Source organism: Macaca nemestrina, chromosome 9 (assembly GCF_043159975.1).
Source record: "Macaca nemestrina isolate mMacNem1 chromosome 9, mMacNem.hap1, whole genome shotgun sequence".
NCBI lineage: Eukaryota > Metazoa > Chordata > Mammalia > Primates > Cercopithecidae > Macaca > Macaca nemestrina.
Genome location: NC_092133.1, coordinates 6,553,869 through 6,576,354, shown reverse-complemented (window position 1 = coordinate 6,576,354; position 22,486 = coordinate 6,553,869). Strand labels below are relative to the sequence as shown.

The following is a 22,486-nucleotide window of genomic DNA, read 5'->3' as shown; positions in this document are numbered from 1 at the left end:
AGAGATGAACACTGTTATTAAGACAGGACTTTTTTAAAAGCTTTAGTGACTTTTAATCATATTTTCATAACATAAAATCATAACATAAACATCAGGAAAGCTAGTAATTATTATTTTGTGTGTGGACTGCCTGGCTATATTATAAACAGGGCAAAGCTTAAGTTTTCCTTCCTTCCTTCATGCAGTCAGGGAGATGCTAAGTTGCAAAATGATGACAGTGATACACACAAGTCACTTGGCCCAGAAGGCACCAAGAGCAGCTATTAATAAGGAAAACAACTTTTTCCAGCTGAGGCCGAGTTGATTAACTTATTTTCCTGGAGGAGAGATAAAGCTTAAGCTATAATTTATTGAAAATTAATGAAAATTAATTTTGGCGGCACTGGCTACCAAACTAGAATGAAAATAAGAATGTGAGCATACTGTATTAAACCAGATTTTCCTTCTGGACTCCCATATTTCTTCAGCTCTTGTACTGTCACAGAGGTTCGAATTTGAAAGCATTAATGTTGTCTATTTGCCAGTGGTTCTGATGGTAAATATCCACAGAGTCTTTTATCTTTAATTTCTTTTGATGTGTGTTTTTAGATCAAGCTTAGTTAACAATTTTTAATGAGAACTTATACGTCTTGGAGCTTTAGTGCTTTGTTTCAAAAGCCTGACCTTGCATTTGCTTTTTAAACAAATGTGGCAGAGAGCTCTTGTTGCCAAAGACTAAAGTCTTTAAAGTTTGGTGTGATCATTTATAAAATTCTTGATGTCCAATTATGAGACTTTTCTAGGGGGATAGCCCTAGTGCTGTAACCAATGAGATACTGAGAGAGAAAACTTTACTACCTTATTGGTTAAAGGATGCTCATTTTTAGATCATTTTTTTCCTCCAGGATCTCAATTTTCATGAATGTTCTTTCCAGCCTATCTTTAAGGTTTATTTTTATATTGCAGTGCAAACAATGCAGTATCAAATGTTTGTTGTTCACATGGATGTGGACATCAATATGAAGAAGGAGGAGCCAGACAGGCATGTCACGGTCCTCTGAAGGGCCACTCATATTACAAATGGCCTAATGGGCCGGGCGCGGTGGCTCATGCCTGTAATCCCAGCACTTTGGGAGGCCGAGGTGGGCGGATCACGAGGTCAGGAGATAGAGACCTTCTTGGCTAACACGGTGAAACCCCGTCTCTACAAAAAATACAAAAAATTAGCCGGGCATGATGGCTGGCGCCTGTAGTCCCAGCTACTCGGGAGGCTGAGGCAGGAGAATGGCATGAACCCGGGAGGCGGAGCTTGCAGTGAGCTGAGATCGCGCCACTGCACTCCAGCCTGGGCAACAGAGTGAGACTCCATCAAAAAAAAAACAAAACAAACAAACAAAAAACAAATGGCCTAATGAACTGGGTTCCCAGGCAGGTTCCTCAAGGAGAGATGTTGCATCCTGGCACCCACATCCCTGCACTTAAAAGATCAATGGCCTTGATTTGTCTGAAATGACCTCACAGAGAGGATTTCTGTTAATGATTACAACAGATCCTTCCCAATACACTTTATGGGACCTCTTCAGTGGGGTGGGGAGGGGGGTGGTCTCTGCTGTCTCCAGCACCGGAAAGATGCTTTCACCAGAAGATGAATTGGCAGGAACCCTACCGGGCCTGGGGGATAGGAGCTTCTGTAGCCTTTTCAAGTAAAAGGGAAAACCCACACTTGGATTAGCAAAAAAGTTAAAAAAAATTTTAAGAATGCCTGCATTTTCATTAGTTCACGTTAGGTTCCCCATTTTCAGGGGAGAGAGAAGATGAGTGGTCTGGTCTGACAGCCCAGATGTGAATTCTGGCATTAACATGTCTCATCAGCTTTTTGACTTTGGAGAAGGTACTGAGCATATCCAAGCTGCAGCTTCCTCATGGAGGGCATTCCCACCTTGGTTGTTATTTTAAGGATTAAAGAAGATAATACTGAATGGCTGGCACATTGTAGGTGCTCAGAGCAGGTGGCCTCTGTAGGTACTCTGTGTGGGGATTCTCGTTTCACTGGTGGCCTCTGTAGGTACTCGGTGTGGGGATTCTCGTTTCACTGGTGGCCTCTGTAGGTACTCTGTGTGGGGATTCTCGTTTCACTGGTGGCCTCTGTAGGTACTCTGTGTGGGGGATTCTCATTTCACTGGTGGCCTCTGTAGGTACTCGGTGTGGGGATTCTCGTTTCACTGGTGGCCTCTGTAGGTACTCTGTGTGGGGATTCTCGTTTCACTGGTGGCCTCTGTAGGTACTCTGTGTGGGGTTCTCATTTCACTGGTGGCCTCTGTAGGTACTCTGTGTGGGGTTCTCGTTTCACTGGTGGCCTCTGTAGGTACTCTGTGTGGGGATTCTCGTTTCACTGGTGGCCTCTGTAGGTACTTGGTGTGGGGTTCTCGTTTCACTGGTGGCCTCTGTAGGCACTCTGTGTGGGGATTCTCGTTTCACTGGTGGCCTCTGTAGGCACTCTGTGTGGGGATTCTCGTTTCACTGGTGGCCTCTGTAGGCACTCTGTGTGGGGATTCTCGTTTCACTGGTGGCCTCTGTAGGCACTCTGTGTGGGGATTCTCGTTTCACTGGTGGCCTCTGTAGGTACTCTGTGTGGGGTTCTCGTTTCACTGGTGGCCTCTGTAGGTACTCTGTGTGGGGATTCTCATTTCACTGGAACTCTCCCTCAGCTCTGGTGGGAAACAGAACTCAAACCATTTTTGCATAGCTTAGCAGGAATTGCATGGAGATTTTTAAATTATTTGAAAATTGGAACTTGCATTTCATTTTTTTAAAAATCCAAATTCTGGGACACAAATCCATAAATTTCATAAATGTTCATGCCATGCCTTGAATTGTTCATTTTATCTGCAAATGGGCTGTCTGGATTGCCTAGTGGCTCAGTGGCGGGGCTTTTATTCACCTACCAACTTAAAAGGCTGAGGAGGTATTTGAAATCTATTTTGGCATTCTGCACAGGAAGATTATTTAAATTACATTTTCAAGTATGTGTGATACCTACATGAAGCCCAAAGCAAGAATTCGAAATGTGTTTTATATTCTTACAAATATATTTTGCTTTATTTTTCATATTAGAGATGGAAAGCCTTATTATTTTTTTAAGAACTTAAAAGTATTGTTTACAAAGTTATACAAATATAAGCTATAAAAAAGGCTTGCTGTGACCCTGTGAACTAAATGAAGAAAATGATAGAAAGAATATGAAATGTGCTTCCCATTTCAAAATCTCCAAGAAATGATAACTTATATTTGGGGTTTCCAACTCGAATATTCTATTGCAAATAAATAAAAGCCATTAGTTTCAACAGAAAAAGAAAAGAAAATGGCTTCCCTGAAAACAATTCAAAGGATTGCAGCCCTGAAGGACAGAGACCAATTCTAGCGTTTGTAGTACTGGGAAAGACAAGGAATTGATGAAGTGTCAACAGGAAAAAAGAAAACGGAACGGTGGGATCATTGAACACTTTTATTGACGGAGATCTGCAGAGAGGTCCCCCCGCCCCAAACTTTTATGAGTATTATAAGGCAGTGGCTGAAACTGTGATGTTCTCAGACACCTCTATAGAATATGTTCTTGGAGCAGGAAGGAGCCTCTGGAGCCTCCTCTCATTTGGACCATCTTCCTTTCATACCAAAAAATGTAGCTCAGAGGCCAGGCCAGGATGAACTACAACAAAATCCAGGTCTCCTGACTCTACATCAGCTCCCTTGCCCGTGACACCAAATGAACTGGTCCTGTCCTTTGCTCTGGAAACCACCAAGACAAAGCTTGATGTCTCCCTTTAGTGATCCTCACCACCACCTCCCATCCCCTAAATAAACCACGCGGTAAAATAAAGCAAGAAAATCTCTTCCTGTGTTCAAGCTCATCCCCTGGCTTCACCTCCCTGAATCTTAGCACTTGGAAGGTTGCTTCCCAGTAGCAAAGTATCCCCGAAGGGAGTAACTTACTGAGCGCAAACATAGTCTGAGGACTGAGACCCTCTTTGTCCATAATTCATTTCATCTCCAAGAGAAGCCCAGGAGGCAGGTATTCTCAGCTGTCTGTTACAGAGAAAAGCTGAGGTCCAGAGGGGTTAATAAACCTGCGCACGCAGGTCAGGGGAGGGAAGGTCAGCATCTCAGGACCTGCAGAGTGGAGAGCCCGGTCACCCCACCCTACCCGTCTCCTGAATCTCACTCTGGAAAAATGGAAGAAGCAAGTGCATGGGAGGTTGACCTCAGCCAGCTGGCTGGAATGATTTAAAATATTTTGGGTTATGATAAATGTGGAGAGAGACATCGAAACTGATTTATCAAAAATATTAGCAATTGAAGTGCTGACATCTCCATGCCATTCAAATAGGGAGTGCTAAGGCACAGGAGAGCCTTTGGCAGCAACAGCCTTTTTGCTTCTGATCTCGGCTCAGTGCTGCTTTCTCTCTGCTGCTCACAATGCGCTGCTTTTCTGTGATGCGTCTGGCCAGAGCCAGGGAACACGGCACTCGGCATTCCAGAGAAGAGCCACAAGATCGTTTTCAGGACTGCAGCGGCTGTTGAGAGACCGTCTAATGCCACCCACCTCCTCTCCTCAAAATTGGGCCATTCCCAGCTAACCAGGTGGAAGACTTTGATCTCTATTAAGTGGGTAGGTTTTGGCAAGAACAACCTAATCATCCTGCTAGAGAGTGCACAGCCAAATTGGGATGGGATCGCCTCACTGTGCCCAGCTTTCCCCTTGGCTCTTGGAGGGGGGGAACCTGGGAAGCTGGGAAATCGGACTCTAAGCCCATACCTTCGCGATTCCTCAGCGTTTATGCACAGCTGCTGCAGCGGTGCACAGTCTTCCATGTGGGTTCTTTCAGCTCTGTGACTTAAATAGTCCCCTTATGCTTCCTCTGTAATTGTGATGCAGTGTTTATTCTGTTTGGGCATTGGTAATTAGAGCAAATTCAGAGATTTCCTATCCTCTGACAGGTCTCTCTGAAGAATGCCTGATTCTGAGTGATTTGTCAATATGAGGACATAAGATACAGCAAGTATATCATTTCTACCCATCTAGCATCAATATCTAGGTTAACGCAAGTCACGTCACACAAACATGTTCTGTGATGGCTTTTTCTTCCTGCTGCTGGGAGAATGAGACCTTTTTCATGTTTCCAAGAGATGCTGTCATATACATTATCCATACATATTAGGTATATGTGTATCATACACACACAGAGTTCCAAAGCAGGACCCCAGGTTGTGTGGGCTGATGAGCAATTAAGTGTATATTTGAACAGTCTGAATGCCCATGAACTGTGAACCCCTCAAAGGCTGGGCCCTAATTCCTTTGACTCTCACATCCCCTCATTGCCTGGCACAGTATCCATCACTTCGGTGATGAGTGGCAGAAATCTAAATGTGTGAATGAATGACGGGCATGTGTGCTTGGCAGTCACACACGTTGGATTGCCTGCACCCATATTCTGGCCTGAACATTTTTAGCTGTATGAATGTGGTCACTGTATTTACAAACCATATAATAGAAGTCCATAAATTATGGTCTGTGGCCCAAATCTGGCTACCACCTGTTTTTGTAAATAAAGGTTTATTGGAACACAAGTATGCCATTCATACAGATTGTCTGTGGGTGCTTTCAGGATACAATGGCAGAGTTGAATCATTGTGACACAGACTGGCTCTCAATATGTATTTACTATTTGGCCCTCTGCAGAAAAGTTTGCTGACCTCTGCCATATAGGAACTGACCTGAGACCTAGCAATAAACACAGATGTCCATGAAACTAAGTTCTTACTTCTTAAGTATGTGTATGTGCACATGACCTTTCACATGACCTTTCATTACTTGTTGGCTATTCTTTTTTTTTTTTTTTTTTTTTTTGGTAAAGTTAAGGAAACCTTCATACAGGATACCACGCTTCGTTTGTATTAACTCTTTCCATCCCTCAGATCTTTCTTCCTTGCTCCCTTGTCTTAAACATCACTGTGAACGGCACCCTCACAAAGCCCCCGAACTCAGGGGGTTCCTTTAGCTTCTTTTTTTTTACCACTGTGTGCCTGAGACTTGGGAGAGCTGGACCTTTCTCAATGAGGATGAACAGGACCCCTACTGTCAGGGAACTGACCCCGCGATGGGGTGGCAGGGATGATGGGAGGTGGTAAATGACTGGGTTTGCCACCCTTCCTGCAAGGTACTAGACTCTTTGGGTTGGTGTGTTACTTGGGATTTTCTTTTCTTAATCATCCTCTTCCCTTTGCTCTGAATTAGTAAAGTCACAAAGCCTGAAGCCTCAGGGTCTCATCACTACCTGCTGGTCATGTTTAAGGGCCTGGGTCCTCTTGCTCTCTCCTGCTACCCCAAGCCTGCAGATAACACCCAGCAAATGCTGAGGGAGGCCTGGCCCGTAGAAGAATCTGCTTCACTCTGGGCAGTGACAGATCCTGATCATGTGCTTGATATCCTCAAATAAATCTTCTCACGATCATTTCTGGTCTTCTCCAAATAGCAGAGTATCACTAGGCTGTCGCCAGCCAATGGACACTTCAAGACACTAAATGTTTGGCATAGGAAATCTAAGAGGCAAAGAGTGCTGTCAGGGTTGCCACACCGTAGTTGCTGGTGAGTTTACCCAACGAGCCACCAAGACCTACACCCCACTCATCTGAGGATCTCCTGCCCAGGAATCCCATAGCTGCTACAGGGGATTCCTACTGTTCTAATAATTGATTGGGTTTTTTTAAATTCACTGCCCCATTTGCCTTGTTCTTAGCCTTCAATGACTCCCATTAGTGACTTATTTTGGTAGCCTGTGTGACCCTGAACTTCCCCGGAAGACACAAGCATAATACTAAGAGCTCTGAAATAAGCAGGATAATTCTTGGCATTCATGCAAGCCCGCACTGCATAAAGCAGAGTGATTTTAGTGAATTGCCCCAGTGTTTTACAAGGGACTAAAAGGCATGATTTTGCATACTTTTTGCACATCTAACCTACTTGCAGAATTCATCCCACTGAAATGCTCGTAAAGGATATGTCCTTTATTCAGCGCCAACTGTGTGCTGGCTGTAGATGGGAGCTTTGTAGATACTGTATTTCACCACCCCTAGTTGATTTCAGACAAAACTGAAGCTCACAGAGGTTAACCTGTCTCTGCCATAAACATTCTTTGCCGAAGCCTTTTGGAAATCTACATAAGCAAATGAAAATAATGAGAGTCTCTTATGAAAAATAATTTGGAAGCTACTGAAAGTGGTTGTAGCCAGTGACACAGAAATTCCTGCACAGGTTAAGAACTACAGGGAAGCATTTGCCTGACAAACTCAATAGTGAAAAGAAGTACTATTAAAGAGATTTTACGATAAACATGTTCTAAGAAACATACATTGCCCAGGGCCATCAGCAGGATTCAAAGAATACTGGCTTCCCAAGGAACAGGCCCATGGTCCCTTTGGGCCAGGTCGTCAATCCTGAAGCACCGTATGGAAATGTGGGGGCAAGATTTGTCACTTGCATTCAAAGTCATGGGCTCCGAGGTGCCTGCCCTCACTAGGACTGACTCTTCTGAATGCAGATGAAATTCTATTGGAAGCCCCTGTTTGCTTTATTGGGGTGGTAAGTCGGGAGAGGAACTGACTTTCCCCAGTTTCAGAGTGTTCTCCAGCTCCTAATTTGTAGGCCTTAGCATGTTTTCCAAGAAAAATTTCATTGATTTTGATTTTTATGTTTTTGAGATGAAGTCTTGCTCTGTTGCCCAGGCTGGAGTGCAGTGGCGTGATCTTGGCCCACTGCAACCTCCACCTCCCGAGTTCAAGCAATTCTCCTGCCTCAGCCTCTGGAGGAGCTAGGATTACAGGTGCCTGCCACCACGCCCGGCTAATGTTTGTATTTTTTAGTAGGGATGGGGTTTCACCGTGTTGGCCAGACTGGTCTCAAACTCCTGACCTCAAGTGATCCACTCGCCCCGGCCTCCCAAAGTGCTGGGATTACAGGCGTGATCCACCGTGCCTGGCCTCCATTGATATTTTAGCTTGGTCATTCAGTTCATTGTCCTATCATATAATAACTATGTATCAAGGTACACACAGCAGAGTGCATTTTCCTGTTTTCTTTTTGGTTTTGGTTTTGTTTTTTTTTTTTAAACCATGAGGTGCAACTAGAATACCTACTCCCCAGTTCAGACCTGGTACATAAAGTAAGCCCTGTGAACCCCTCGTTCTAAAGTCCTAGAACTTGCCCTTCAAGGGATTTGTTGGGTGCTCGGTGGGGCAGAGTGTTACATTTTTAGGATTTTGTGAGATTGAAATTGGCCACGGTAGCAGTATTTACACCATGGAAATCAGCAGATGCTACTTCCCTTCCATCCAGAGCCTGTTGTTCCAGATGTGCCAGACCCGTGCTGGCTGCCACTGCTCACAGCTGTCACTCCCGGGACTCTGTGCTGTACCCAGGGTCTGGGAAGGGATGGAGAATGAGCTTGCATCTTATCTGCCTGTCTCTGAGGCTGCAGTCCCCTCCTGTGTTCTGACATGGAGAAGAAGGGTGGGAACTTTGAATTTCAGCCAAATTAACGACCCTGGGGCATGGATCAAGAGGGGGCCCCATAAGGTGGCCTTGGAGTTTGGAACCACTTGATTCTTTGTTATCTGAGTCCAGAGGGCTCTGAGAGAGAGGAGGAAGTGAATGTTCCCAGGAACACAACAGAGACCTGCCTTTCTACCTTCCACTGTGAGCTTGTGCTGGCAGCAACTGAACTAGGATTGATTTTAAAGTAAAACCATCCTTTGTCTTGGTTTAAGGTACCCAAGTCCTCAGATGCTTAAGAACCAGGCACTGTGCCATGTTCTGGGATACCGGAGTGAAGGACATTTCCTGATGATGGAAATGTTCCGTAGCTGCACTGTCTTATGTATGTGGCTATTGAGCATTTGAAACGTGACTGCTGTGACTATGAATTTTCAATTGTCATTAATTTGAGTTTGAATTTCAATAGCCACGTGCAGCTAGTGGCCACTGTATTGGACAGAGCAGCTCCAGAGTTTCAGCGACAGTCTTGTGTGGCAGCCTCTGTGCCGGGCATGGAGAGGATGCATTCATAACACTGGATGCCCACAAGACCACTAAGTCCTCCCCAGACCCCCCGCTCCAGCATTGCTAGCCAGCAAGACCAACACTCATGCCACTAGCGGACATCTGCCCATTCAGACACACCTGCCACTAGGCTGAACACATTAGAAGGTCACCCCATGTCATTCCATCCCATCTGCAGGACAGACAGTGATCTCAACTTACAGGTGAAGAAAGAAGGCACAGACAGATACAGCCCTTGCCCGAGCCCTCAGTGCCAGATTCCTACCCAGACATGTCTTAGTAAACTTAGAACCACACTGCCAGATGGATGGCATCTCAGAGAACCCTGAGGATCTTATTTAAAGCAATCTTCCACACTTGTTCTAAGAGCAGTGTAAGAAGGAGCTCCCATGTATCGTATGGTTTTCCTTTCTCGTGCGTGTTCAGCCTTCTCAGGTTCTTATTCGGGCACACGCCCCTGTGAGTATGCACATTAGTGTACATATTTCATTTTACACCATTTGGTGAACTTTATTTCCCAACTGGTGATGTTGGCATCTTTCTCTTTTGCTGTCCGGTTTAATTCACTACCATCTATATCCATGTCAGTGACTGGGTCACTGTTTGAGCTTTAACTTTTTTTGCAGGAATGTGGACTACTGATCAGTAAATCACTGATATCCCTCACCCCACCCCCGAGGAGTGTTGCGTTTGGATCTGTACTGATTAAAATGGGATGAAAATGGAGATGTAAACCCAAGATGGAACAAGGCCTTTTGGAAATATTACATGGTGTTAGATTACCTATGAATCTACGGTTAAGATTTTTGTACATTTGGCTGGCACTTCTTTTTGCTTAAGAGCATCAAGTTGTCGACAGGCCTCCTGCGCCAAGCTGGAGCAGCCAGAGCCAAGGGCAGAACCTGCCCCCAGCCTCAACGCTGCTGGAGCTGGGCCTTTCGCCTCAGCCTCCACCTGAAGGCAGGAGGGGTTTCCTCCCCATTCTTTGCAGTCAGCAAACAACTGTCTCACTCAGCCACAGCAATCCTCTTAAGGCAACTTTGTGCCCAGGTGGTTTTCTGTCCTGAAAATACATTACTTGGCTTATTTCAGGCTGGCTTCTAGCTTGCTAAACCCAGGGCTCAGGGCTCACAGAGTGAAGGGTGCACACCACATAAGGCAACAGCACGCTGCCTCCGATGTCACCTGCAGGACACAGGCTGGCAGGAACACAGAGACTTTCAAGGGGTAATGGGCAAGAGAGGTCTCAGCAATCCAGGCAAAGTCGGATAACCCCGAACACAGAGTAGAACAGGCTACTTTGTATCAGTTGAGCACATGGCAGCCTACAGGAGCCTTCTGCACTGGGGAGCTCAAGAACCAAAGCCCCACCTTTAGGTCATTTGTTTTTAAAGACGCTGCTGCACAGTTTAAACTTCAAAAGATGAAGTGCAACAGGGTCTTATCAACGCAACAAAGTATCGGCCGTGAAGCTGGTCTCATTCTCTCTGCAGCCCCGCCAGACGTGGAGGGCAGCCCGTGGGGAAGGGCATCTGTCTCCTAACCATATACAGTCAGGACTGGCCTCACGATGCCCATTGCTTGAGTTCCAGGTACAGAATGAAAAATACAGTGTCTACTATGTAAAGCCTTGTACAGTCCTGAACACCAATATTATTTCAATTATTTATTATAAGCAAGTCAGCATTTACTTTTCCAAATGTCACATGAAATTTCCTTTCTCTTCCTAATATGATTCCTAAGAGGCCTATGGCTTCTTCTCTTCCTAATATGATTCTATTCTTATTTAGAATGGATATTTTGGACTGGCATATGCTATTATACATTATCAATATCACAAACCTTTAGCCCTAGCAGAATAAAAAGAAATGGCTAGCAATTCATTCTAAGCATACGTATGGTTTGAATTCAAGGCCAGAAAGATGAACATTAATCAGAAAGAGTATCGTGCAGGATGCAGTGAAGTCTAGTATCATACAATAATCTGTGACCCCTTGGAGCTCACCACACCCTTAGACTATGACCTGTTCACAGAAATGCTGGCGTTAGTCTCGTTACGGACTTGGGTTTGGGGCTACAGATGGACCCTGTGGTGATGGGCCTGCATAGCTTCCTAAGACATGGGTGAACATACATACCCTTCCCGATGGGCCTCTCCTTTTTCCAACTCCTGAATGACCCCCAAGAGCACTTTGATGGTTTCTTGGCTTGAACTGATCAAGTTCTCCATCATCTGAAGTTGTGCTTTGAGGTCGACCACTTCTGTATGAGGCACGATTTGTTGGCATTCTTCACCTGCAGCAACCGCTGTGGGACTAGGCTGGTTCCCCAGCCCCGGCGGGGTGTGAGTCTGCGAGGGCTGCTCACTACATTCAGGGGACAGGCACTGCATCGGGGGTGAGCAGGCCAGGGCAGTTTCCGAGGGCGCCTGGAGCCCATTGAGATGTGTGGCTCTCCTCCGCTCCTCGTCTGCTGGGCAGAGTGACCACTGGCTGGCGGCCGCAGAGTTTGACAAACCAGGCTCGGGGGCCCTGGCACTGAGGGCAGGTGCGTAAACGGTGGCAACCTCTGTTTTAAACACCCTCCCGAGGGCAGGTGGAGCGGGCTCCTCGGAGTTTGGCCTGTCCCGGTCCTGCTTGGCCCTCCCGAGCAGCTGGTAATCGGGCTCTTCGGAGGGGGGCCGAGCGGAGTTTGGGAGCGCAGCTTCTCCATAGCTGAGCAGCTCCGGGCTTTTACAGGGTTCTGTGCAGTTGACCCCCAAAGGCTGGTCTGCTGCGTTCATGTGTTCATTAGAATGGAAAACCAAGGCTGTGGTCTTGTACACCCGCCCTGCGCCACACGGCCGGGCCGCCTCCATGAGTCCAGCCTCGTTCTTCTCTTTAGCATCCGTTAGAAACCCATTGTTTTGGCTTTTAAAGGAATCTGCAGCTGGGAGGCTTTTGAGGTTCCCCTTTTTGCGGTCCAGAGGGAACGTCTGGTAACACTTCTTAAGGTCGGGCGAGGTCTGCACGCCTGTGCTCTTGGTGACGTTGGGGATGGATCTGCGTGCGGGCACTGTCATGTATTTGCGGTAGGCGGCTCTGCAGGACACGGACTTGGCCTCCCGCTTCTCCCCCAGCTGGCCCGAGGACAGCTGCGTGTCCCTCTGCTCATTCTGTGCCTCGCAGATATCCTTAAACCGCACCTGCAGGGCTTTGTTCCGTTTTTTAATCTGCCGGTTGGGGTCCAGGGCGTATTTCATCTCCAGGGCCAGACAGGCGGCGGATTCCACTTCACTCTCCGACGTTGTGAGTATGCATTTGCCGGTGTCCTTACTGACCATGGTTCCTGCATTCAGAAACAGCAACAGAGGCGTCAGTGGGACAGAAATACACACGCAAGCAGCGGCCGCACAAACTTTTAGCCACCGCGATGACTGCCTGTTTCCTAATTATGTTTAAGCAGGTGAGGTCGGCCTTTATGTTAAGGAAAATCACACGGGCTGAGGGTCGCTGGCAGCACAGCTTGAAACGCTTCTCAGATATTAAAACCTGCTTGCTTTTCCAGGTGGGATACACTCGCTTTTTCTTTTGATAGTAATGCATGCTTCCCCATTAGACAAACCTGTTTTACTACATTCATCAAGAAACCCAATGATGCTGCCTCTTCTGCTTTGCAAATTATCTTTTCACACGCGTGACTCCCCTTCTTAGGCAGATGGTTTACCAAGTGCTACTTATTTGGTTTGCGTTTTGACTATTTTTTGAGGATGACGTCATTAATCTATTGCTGGAATCTGGGAGAGCTGCTGTTTTAAAGACTTACTGGAGCTGCTACGTCTTGAGCAGATAAATGTGGAGAGCCCTCCGAGGAGGAACGGAAAGAAATCTATTTGCGTGAGCCATTATGGATTCCGTGGGAGAGTTGGCCATGCTCCTGGGTAGGAACCATAAAGGAGAAGTCGTCGAGGGAATGGTTGCTTCTCATGGGTTAACACCAGCCCTAAAAAGAATGTGGGTTTCCCTGCATCTACAAAGGCCGTGTTTGCAGCTCTTTTGATTCCATGGAGAGTGGTACTGGAAAATAATTCTTAAAAAAAAAAAAAAAAAAAAGAAATTATTCATTCTAGAATCAAGTTTTGTGTTTTGATCACAACCTCCAAAAATGAAAACAATGGTGGTTGTTTCAGTACTTAAATTCTGAAAGCAAATAAAACCATGAGGCTTTATGTTAATCATGCAAATTCATCCTGGGCTGAATTATTAAATGCAGCTAAAAAGATGCAGGTGGCCAATGACTCCTCTCGGGGAATACCAGTGGGGTAAAATGGCTTCACTTTATTAGGCAGATTCACAGCTGTTTATTGCACATGGAAGAACTTATTTGATGGTTGCACTTAAAGCAAGAAAATAGAGTTAAGTATGTTGTTTGTGAGTGAGGCTTTGCCTTTTACCCCTTTGTGTTTGAGAAGAAAACAGTCAAAGGGAAGGCACGGAGGGTGTACAGGGCCCGAGTGGCTGGAGCCGAATGCTCAGAGAGGCAAGGTCATGGACCTGGGCCCATGAGAGCTGCACAAAAACAGGCTTCGTCCACATTGCCCCCAGCCCGGCTGCTGACAGACCTTGTGTTCTCTCCTGGGGGAGTCTGAAAAACCAGCCCACAGACCTGTGGCAGCACTCATTGGAAAATGCCGCAAGAACTATGACACGCACGGCATGGCCACTGCTTCTGGAGTGAGGTGGTTCGAGAGCCAGATACTCTGCTCGTCCACATACAGAATACCTTGCTTACAAATGTTCCTGAAGGTCAAGGCTACACTTCCCATTTCAAAGAGGATACTAGGGTTCAGAGATGTTGTGTCACTTTTCAGTGTCACACAGCAAATAAGTAGCGCAGGCAGGAGCAGGACCCTGCTTTAGTGACCTCTGAATCCATGCTGTTCCTCATAGACCCAGCTGTCCAACAGACAGAGGCATGACCCCTCCCCACATCCTTAGCCCTTACTGAGTTAGCATGACAGGCCGAGGTGCACGGTGATTCCCTAAAGGGGAATAAGAGACAACTTCACAGCCCCCATCTGAAAGTAAGTGACATGACTGACCCTCTGTTAAACTGACCTCTGTGTCTCAGGTCAGCCTGGTCCTGTCACCTTGCCGGCCTCTACTGCTGTTCACTGAATGACAGAGTGAAGGAATCACATTCTTCAAACATTATGCCATGAACAACTAACACGTAATCATGTGTAAGAACAACAAAAAAACAATCTCTGTAGCATATGATTTAGATGGGACCAGAGTTTCCAAATCCTGGCACTACTGGTATTTCAGGACGGATCATTTGCTTTGGAGGGGCTGTCCTGTGCAGTGCAGGGTGGTCAGCGGTCCCTGGCTTCTCCCCACTGAAGAAGTAGCACCGTTCCCTCCCACTGTGACAACTAGAAATGTCTCCAGACATTACCAAATGAGCCTGGGAGCAGAGTCTTGCCTGGCAGAGAACTACTGTATTAGCCCTTGCACCTCTGGATGCCTCGGGCTCCTGTTCGATTATCCTATCGTGTGTCCTGAAAGGCGAGGCTTGCGTAGACAGCAAAGGAAGTCCTTGGTACTTTACTAGGTGCTGGAGATATTTGGAGATTGCTGCAATTTGAAACTGGAAAAACTGGGCAGTTTTAGAGAAGAGAGAAAAGGCAAGAAACAGACTGGAGATGCACCAATATCTTGACTCCGTTTGGGATGGCTAGATGATAGGTGGGAGGAGGGACAAGGCGTGCCTACTCAGGAGAAAGCATTGGTGGCTTTTAGAGATTCTTATCCCAGTGGGTTAAACAGATGCACACAAGACAGCTTGGTGTGGGGGACAGTATGGGTGGCAGTGGGGGTGGAATAAGAAAATTAAATCTTAACCTTCACTCTGATCTCCTATTCATTCTTTAACTGCCTTTGTTGTCCAGGTATGTCAGAATGTCTTGTGCCATCATTCTGCAGAAGACCTTCATACTAGGGGAAATTTGAAAGAGAGAGCATTTTTACAAAAAGCAATTTACTAGTAATTTTTCAGCATTTTCCCTGCTACCTCTGAAAAATGTGTGTCTGAATACGTTTGTCCTGCCATGCTATTCATCATCACCATTTGCTAGGGACTGCACTGAAATAATTTTCTGGCATCCGTTGGCTGGGGCAAGAAATATTCTAGGTCTTGGACCCAACCATCAAACTAATACAACACATCAGAAGAATTAATTGCCAGTGGCCAAATAATAATAAAAAATTCTAAGCTCTTCTCTGTTTTATAGAGAGTTGCTAGTACATAAAAATCATCTTGTTGTTAGTAAAAAAAAAAAAATGATGGTAATACTTCGGATTTTTAATCCGTTTACTTTGTTATTGCTGACTTTAAAAAAAAAAACAGGAATAGTAATTGAGTTGTTCTTATTCCCTGATAGGGAAAACACCAAGGAATTTTTGCGGCTGGTTTATTTTGGCTTCAAATGAGGCTATGAGTTCTTTCTGATGGCTGGATGACATTTTCTAAAGCTTTAAAACTGAATTTCTGGACATTAAGAATTACTAAGGTGGCCACATCTTTTCAGGGTGTTCATTTGCTCTTTATTGGGGGTGGAGGGTAAGGCTTACAGTGATTACCATTAAGAAAATGATTTTGTTATGAAAGGAAATGGGGCATTCTACAGAGGACTGTCCCTGAGACAAGTGGAACCTTCTCCCACACTACTCCATTCATCATGCCTTCGTGCATTTATTCAGCAAGTGAATGTGCATACGTTACAGTGTAGCGTTAACATTCAGTAAGCATGCAGTTAAGTGCTCCTATGTGCTAATCAAATGTCAGCATTCCCCTATGCATAGCAGTTGCGTTTTCTAGATTTGATCCTCATCATATCCTTACAAGGCAGCCACTATTCATATCCTCATACTGCAGACTGAGAAACTGAGGCACATGATTTTGTTTTGTTTTGTTTTTTTGCATCTTGCTCAGAGTCGCATGACTAGTAGGCCACACCCATTGAAACGGCTGAATCCGTTTGAATCACATGCCCTAACCCACTACTCTTGCTCAAGAAACTCTGTAACTTGAAGTGATCCATGATAAACTTTAAAAGCATCAAACAACTGAAACTCATCTGAGCAATGTCCTTATCTTGTTCCCACAGTGTATCTGGGTGCCGGTTAGGCAAGGACATCCAGGTAGTTCCAGTAACACAGCAGGTGTGGGAGCACTAAGCGAGGGTTGCCTTGAATTCTGGACTGAGCATGAAGCCACAATAGCATTCTTCACGATGGCTTGCCTCGGCTGGGTCACCCTAGAGAACCACGGACTCTGGTTCAGGGAGGTAATCTCTTGGCTCTAAAGCAGTAGGAGTTCATAAAGTTTATTTTTCATAAGAAAATTGTGTTTTAGAACTCATTGGACTGTGCTGTCTTGAGGTGAAAATGGCTAGTCATGGTTGTGCCTGTTTGGCTCGAGAGAGCTAGATGTCGAGGAGCTGTTTGGAATATAAATGTCTTAATTACCCTCAAATTAAATTTCATAATCAAATGTGAGTTGTAAATATATAAACCCTGCATTTTTAGATTAGTGATGGAGAGCCATCTCCGCATGCTGCTTTAAATTAATGGCTGATATGAAAATGTGCATTCCAACTTAAATAAGTGAAAAATGGAAGCAACTAAATGGCTAACAATAGGTAAACAGTTAAGTAAATTATGGTTTACATTCACTCTGGGTGGCCATTAAAAGGATAATTATAGAGATTATTTAGTATCATAGAAAAACACTTACGAAATAATGTTAGGTGAAACAAAGCAGTCTACAAATTATACTGGAAAAAAATGAACAAAAACGGTCATCGTTGTGGTATTAAGAGAACACATTCGGAGAGATTTATTTTTCCTTCTGTTTTCCAATTTGGGGAGAATGGAGGGAGGTACAGCGTCGTTCTGGTTTTGCCCATGGAAATAACACAAGGTAAAATCCAATCCACACCTGAAGCAGGCCTCTGGAAGGTATAACCACTCGTATCAGAATAAGAAAAACCCAGAAATGATGAGATGGGGGTATAAGTCATTTGCCAAAGGTCATCTTTGATTGTTTTGAGGGAGCCCCGATAAAGAACGAAAATGAATTCAAGTGTGTGTATGTGTGTATATATGCATAGGTATATACGTGCCTGCGTATGTATTTAGCTATGTATAGTTAAGTGTTTAGCAGAAGATACGTCAATATTTGAGCAAACACACTGTAAGGAAGGAAGTCAGCATCTGTTTTAATTAGAAATAAAACGGATTCAATAGTCTGAAGGCAACTTTGTGGGGTTCCATCAGCTGACAAGACAAACTCTCCATTGGATTCTGTCCATTCTTAAAATGTCCGTGCAGATTTGCAGGTTTGCAGTTTGACCCTGTGATGGGATTTGCAGGGGAGGATGCAATCAGCTGCCAGTCTGACTGAGACACCTCCCAGGGCCCAGCAGTCCCCGCATATAGCAAGATAGCTAGGCAAGCAGTCTGATGAGTGCCGCAAGGGACTGTATGAAATTATAGGGTTTTCTAGTGGCTTTCTCACTGTTCAGACACCTTGGAGTCAAAGATGCTGGCTGGGATTCAAGATGAACTGGATCAGCATTTTCTTCCATATGCTGAGGGGGCGCCTGAACATGAGGCTACTCAGAATGGGACAGTGGTGAAAATGAAATCCCATTCTTCACCACCGGCTTCCCAGTGGGAAGGGGAGGTGAAACAGAACCTCGCGCACTAAATGAAGTCACTCGTGTTATGAAATAGTTAGCTTAGAGACCTGTTTCATAGGCGCCAATTGAGTCTTCAGAACTGGAAATCCTCCTTTCCTTAGGGACAAAGCCAGCTGCCGTAGATGGCGGACTGTGTCTTAGATTCATTATCTGGTTTAATTTTCTTTATATAGTGAAATGTTACTTTTTCCCTATATTTGTTGTCTTCTTCAGAGGTCACTGATGAGAAGGACCGAAAAGGGGTGACTAGATGAATTCAGACACCCTTGTGTGACTGAGCAATGTGGGAGGAACTGTTTTCTTGCAGAACTGTGGCTCCTTGGAGGAAACACGGAGATGGATGCCCCGTTCCCTTGATGTGTAGAATATTGCAGTGAAACCTCTGTTATTAAGAACCGATGACCACCCAGTCCAAAGAAGGGAAAAGGGGCACTCATGGAGCTTAAATGTAGGCATCGAGGCAGAAGAAAACCTATCTTAGGTGCACTCCCCCACTCATGCATATCTGTGATTTTAGAAAACACACTCAACCAACAAAAAAACCTATGGTCTGTTGTTTCAGCCACATAATGTAAACCACACAGGCTCACACTGGCCTGCTTCAAGGCAGTGAGAACAAAGGAGGGGAAGCATGGATGCTTGGGGTTTGGTGCTCATGTTTTAAAAGATCCAGAGAATGGCCCTCTTAAATGGTCCAGACTTTTCATTTATGTTTCACTACCCAGTTCTTTGATTTTCAGCTTATGCTGATGTTAACCTTTGCTCATCCTGTCTAAATGGAATCTACATTAGCAGAAATGAATTACCAAAATTTTATGATGTTGGTGAAAATCAACTGGAAAATATGCCTTGTTGAAATGAGACATTATGTCAATGTAAAAAAAAAAAATTTTATTTGCAGCAGTTAGCTATGCCAGCTAATAATGGCCAAAAGGAGTTCAGTACAGTTGGTTCCAACAATTCACCAAAATCGCCTGTGAGATTGGTAAAAGGAACTAATTTCCCTGCCTCCCCCTTTCCCATCATCATGACAGTGACAGAGTGTGAGACAGGAGGGCTGTGCTTTGAACATAGCTCATGAGTACATTTAGGTATGATAGCAAGTGTCCCACTGACCCCGGAGGCTTCCTAGTGATGAAGCAACAATCAGCTGATAGTTTGGGACCCATCAGAGGCGGGAGTTGGCAGGACACAGAAGAGGTGGTCTCCCTTTTTTAGACTTAATGGGAATCTCACTCGCATGAAAACAAAAGGATACATACTAGAATGTACTTGGAGAGTGCGTTGCCTTCCTGATTATGCTGAATCTATATTTTTGTTTTATTAAACAGCATGATTTGATTCAGGATTTATCTGAAACTAAAACTAGGACATTGATTTCCCCCCCCCCCCCAAAATGACTTATATCAAAGGAGTCTGTTTTCCCTGCCACTTCCCAGTCTTATTTGAGGATACCCCATCGGAACACTCAGGGCAGGATATCTGCTTGGAGGTAGCGTTCATGACAATGGAAGTCATTTAGAGCTGAAGATGCAATCCGTCTTTCCGGCAAGGCCATGGGAATGCCTATCAACTCAACCATCAGAATGGATCCCCCTTATATTATCATCGTAGTGTGAAAAGACCACAATGTTTCCTTGGTTTGGCCAAATCCTAAGCTTTGCATGGTCTTTGGTTCACTGCAGAGGTAGCTGTGCCAGGAAGAAAAGGAGACTTGAGCATTTCTTGTAATTGGCTTCCATTCCTAAGCTGATAGCCAAATGTAGAGAAAATAACCTGCCCTTGGGGTCCATGTACACAATCCTAACTGAAGTCTGCAGAAAGAGTTAGTGCTTGTAATCTTCATGGCCCTCATACAGTTTGCAGTCCATGGCGTAGTCTGAAAAGACTGTCTTGGTTTGAATGAGCTATTTGTTGCAAGTGTGCACAGAGCGAAGTTTTAGCATTCATAACACAAGATGTCATTTTTGTTGGGGGGACGGTGAAGAGAAGAGAAAATAAACAAAAGGTCTATATATTGTCCACTTTACACTGTATATTTTATTCCTTAAAAATAAAATCTACCTCTTATCAATCCTGGTGTTACTCTGCCAGGTGAGTTGGTTGTTTAATGTTTTCCTTGACCAGCAGCTGTTGTGAACCTCTGTCTTCTCTGTGCATGATAAGTAGCTACATTTTAAAAACATGAAACCATATCCTTCCCTCACAAAGTTTCATCTAATGTCTTCAAAGGTTTCTCTCTTTGTGCATGAAAAACTTGGCAGTGTCTCTGGTAGTCTGGAGGAGGAGGACTCAGTGGTCTTTCTTGGGAGGCAGTCTAACACGATGTAATGCCTGAGACCCAAGGGTGGCCTGGACTCAACCCAGCAACACAGCTACTGTGCTTACCCCAGCTGAGCTTGGAGCAAAAGAAGACACCCCATGTTAAAGGCAGGACTGGACTTGCTTTGCATTGGGGTCACGAGACCCATCTCCAACTTAGTAGAGTCTTTCAGTATTTTTATACTGAAGGCTTCCAACAAGTGCTGCCAATGGCTTGCTTAATTCATTCCCCAGTCTAATCCCCCCATATCAGTCGTCACCATGCCCTGTTCATTTTGTTTTTCCTTCCTGTTCCTTCTCCTATTGATTTCTTCCCTTTAGTTCCACACTGTTCCCACCCTGATCTTGGCCTTCTTAACTCTCCTGCCCTCAGCTCTCCATCCCCCATACCCCACCCCCGTCCTCCATCCTGCAGGTCCTGCTAGTCTTGGCTCCAAGTGCACATCACCTTTCTCTGCATATACCTGGATACATCCCAGTTGGTAGCACTTCCAAAGAGCCTTTTATTATAAGATCATCTATACTTTTTCCTACCTGCTCATCTTTCTAGATTTCTCCTGGCTGCTCAAAAATGCTCCATCTGCTGACTTCCAATAAGCCATTTCCTGCACTGTCTCCTGAACACACCATGGTCACTCTCGATTTTGTGTCTTCACTTCCGCTGGTTCACTTTCCAGGACCGTGCCCTGGTCCTCCTTCCTCATGGATAGTCTGTGTTTGGTGGTCTAGATCTAGTCTTGTCTTCTATGCCTTCTCCAGTCCTTATCTGTCACCTTCATTTACTCACTGAACAGTGCCTGCATGCCCAGGGTGACCCAGGCACCATACTAGATGCTGGGCACACAGGAAAAAACAAGGCATGTTCTTGGGCAGTGTCTAGTCCAGCAGCGGAGAGACACATCGATGGCTGACCCCAGTCCCCTGTGTGCAGGACCATGTAAGAGGAGGGAGGTACTGAGATTGCTCCCTGGGGAGTCAGGGTAAGCTCCACCTGAGAGATGTACAAGAGCAGGCCTGAAGGATGCTCACTTTGCTTTGCTGTGTGTCAGTTTTCTCTGCTTAACACAAATGTAAGTGTTCTGTGGAGTAGGTCCCTCTAAGCACCGTCTTTCTCCTATGCTCAGTCATCCGTCCTTACTTACTGGTTTAAGAATCTTAACACTGGCCAGGCGCGGTGGCTCATGCCTGTAATCCCAGCACTATGGGAGGCTGAGGCGGGCGGATCACAAGGTCAGGAGATGGAGACCATCCTGGCCAACATGGTGAAGCCCGTCTCTACTAGAAATACAAAAATTAGCTGGGCGTGGTGGTGCATGCCTGTAATCCCAGCTACCTGGGAGGCTGAGGCAGGAGAATTGCTTGAACCAGGGAGTCGGAGGTTGCAGTGAGCCGAGATTGTGCCACTGCACTCCAGCAAGAGAATCTTAACACTGTACATCACAGTATCCTTAGAGCTGGGGTCTTAGCTGAGATATGGCAACAAGACTTAGGATGAGTGTACAATATTAGTGGCTTCCAAGGAGTCTTTCTACATTATTTGGATCCTCAGATTAGGTAGAACATGGCTGTATAATGAAACCTGAGTAGGAATTAGAGAAGTGGAAAGGAGAAGGGATAGAGTTTTATTCGTTGAGGTAAAACCATACCCAGAGATTTTTATCTTCTGAACTTTGGCATAACTATCTTGCGTGGTTGTTGTACAAATGTTTACTGTGCTGAGGGGAGAGAAGGAGATGGCACATACACTCACAGAAATGAGTGGATGGCACAGAAATTGTACAGGTTCTATATTTAATCATGCAGTATATTGGGGTCCCATACTGTTGTAGAAAATGTGACTTGCTAGGAATTATCAGAAGCTTTGTTCTTATAGTACTCAGCTTTCTTCCAAGATATGGTAGTAGCAAAATAAATTCAGAGTTTAATTAAAAAATCTCAGCAGCTTGGAATACCATTTCAGAGCATGGTACCTTTCCTGACCTCAGTTGTCTAATCTGCTCTAGAGGATGAATCACTGGCTTTCAGAGGGAAAAAAACAATAGAGGGTCTGGGGCATACCCGTGGGTCTAGTCACTTCCAAGGGTGTATTAGTCCGTTCTCACACTGCTATGAAGAAATGCCTGAGACTGGGTTATTTATAAAGGACAGGTGTTTAATGGACTCTCCGTTCTGCATTGCTGGGGAGGCCTCAAGAAACTTAAAATCATGGTGGAAGGCAAAGGAGAAGCAGGCACCTTCTTCACAAGGTGGCAGGACTGAATGAGCGCAAGCAGGGGAAATGCCAGACACTTAGACAACCATCAGATCTCCTGAGATTTCACTCACGATCA

General features: G+C 45.2%; 2 protein-coding genes across 6 annotated transcripts in view; one reads left to right on the top strand and one right to left on the bottom strand.

Annotated features, from left to right (window-relative positions):
- LOC105470532 (dedicator of cytokinesis 1) overlaps positions 1 to 22,486 on the top strand; it is a 546,684-nt gene that overhangs the window by 258,463 nt on the left and 265,735 nt on the right. The gene's annotated exons all lie outside the window — the stretch shown is intronic.
- The window catches only part of INSYN2A (inhibitory synaptic factor 2A), a 61,073-nt gene that overhangs the window by 29,069 nt on the left and 9,518 nt on the right, over positions 1 to 22,486 (bottom strand). For 2 of the 3 annotated variants that reach the window (XM_011722595.3, XM_024789390.2), the window contains exon 2: positions 11,230 to 12,418. In XM_011722595.3, the coding sequence (XP_011720897.1) occupies positions 11,230 to 12,413 (1,184 nt within the window). In that variant the 5' untranslated portion in view covers positions 12,414 to 12,418. Of the gene's footprint in view, positions 1 to 11,229; positions 12,589 to 22,486 lie in introns of those variants that run through there. The other variant, XM_011722587.3, reaches the window with a different exon arrangement.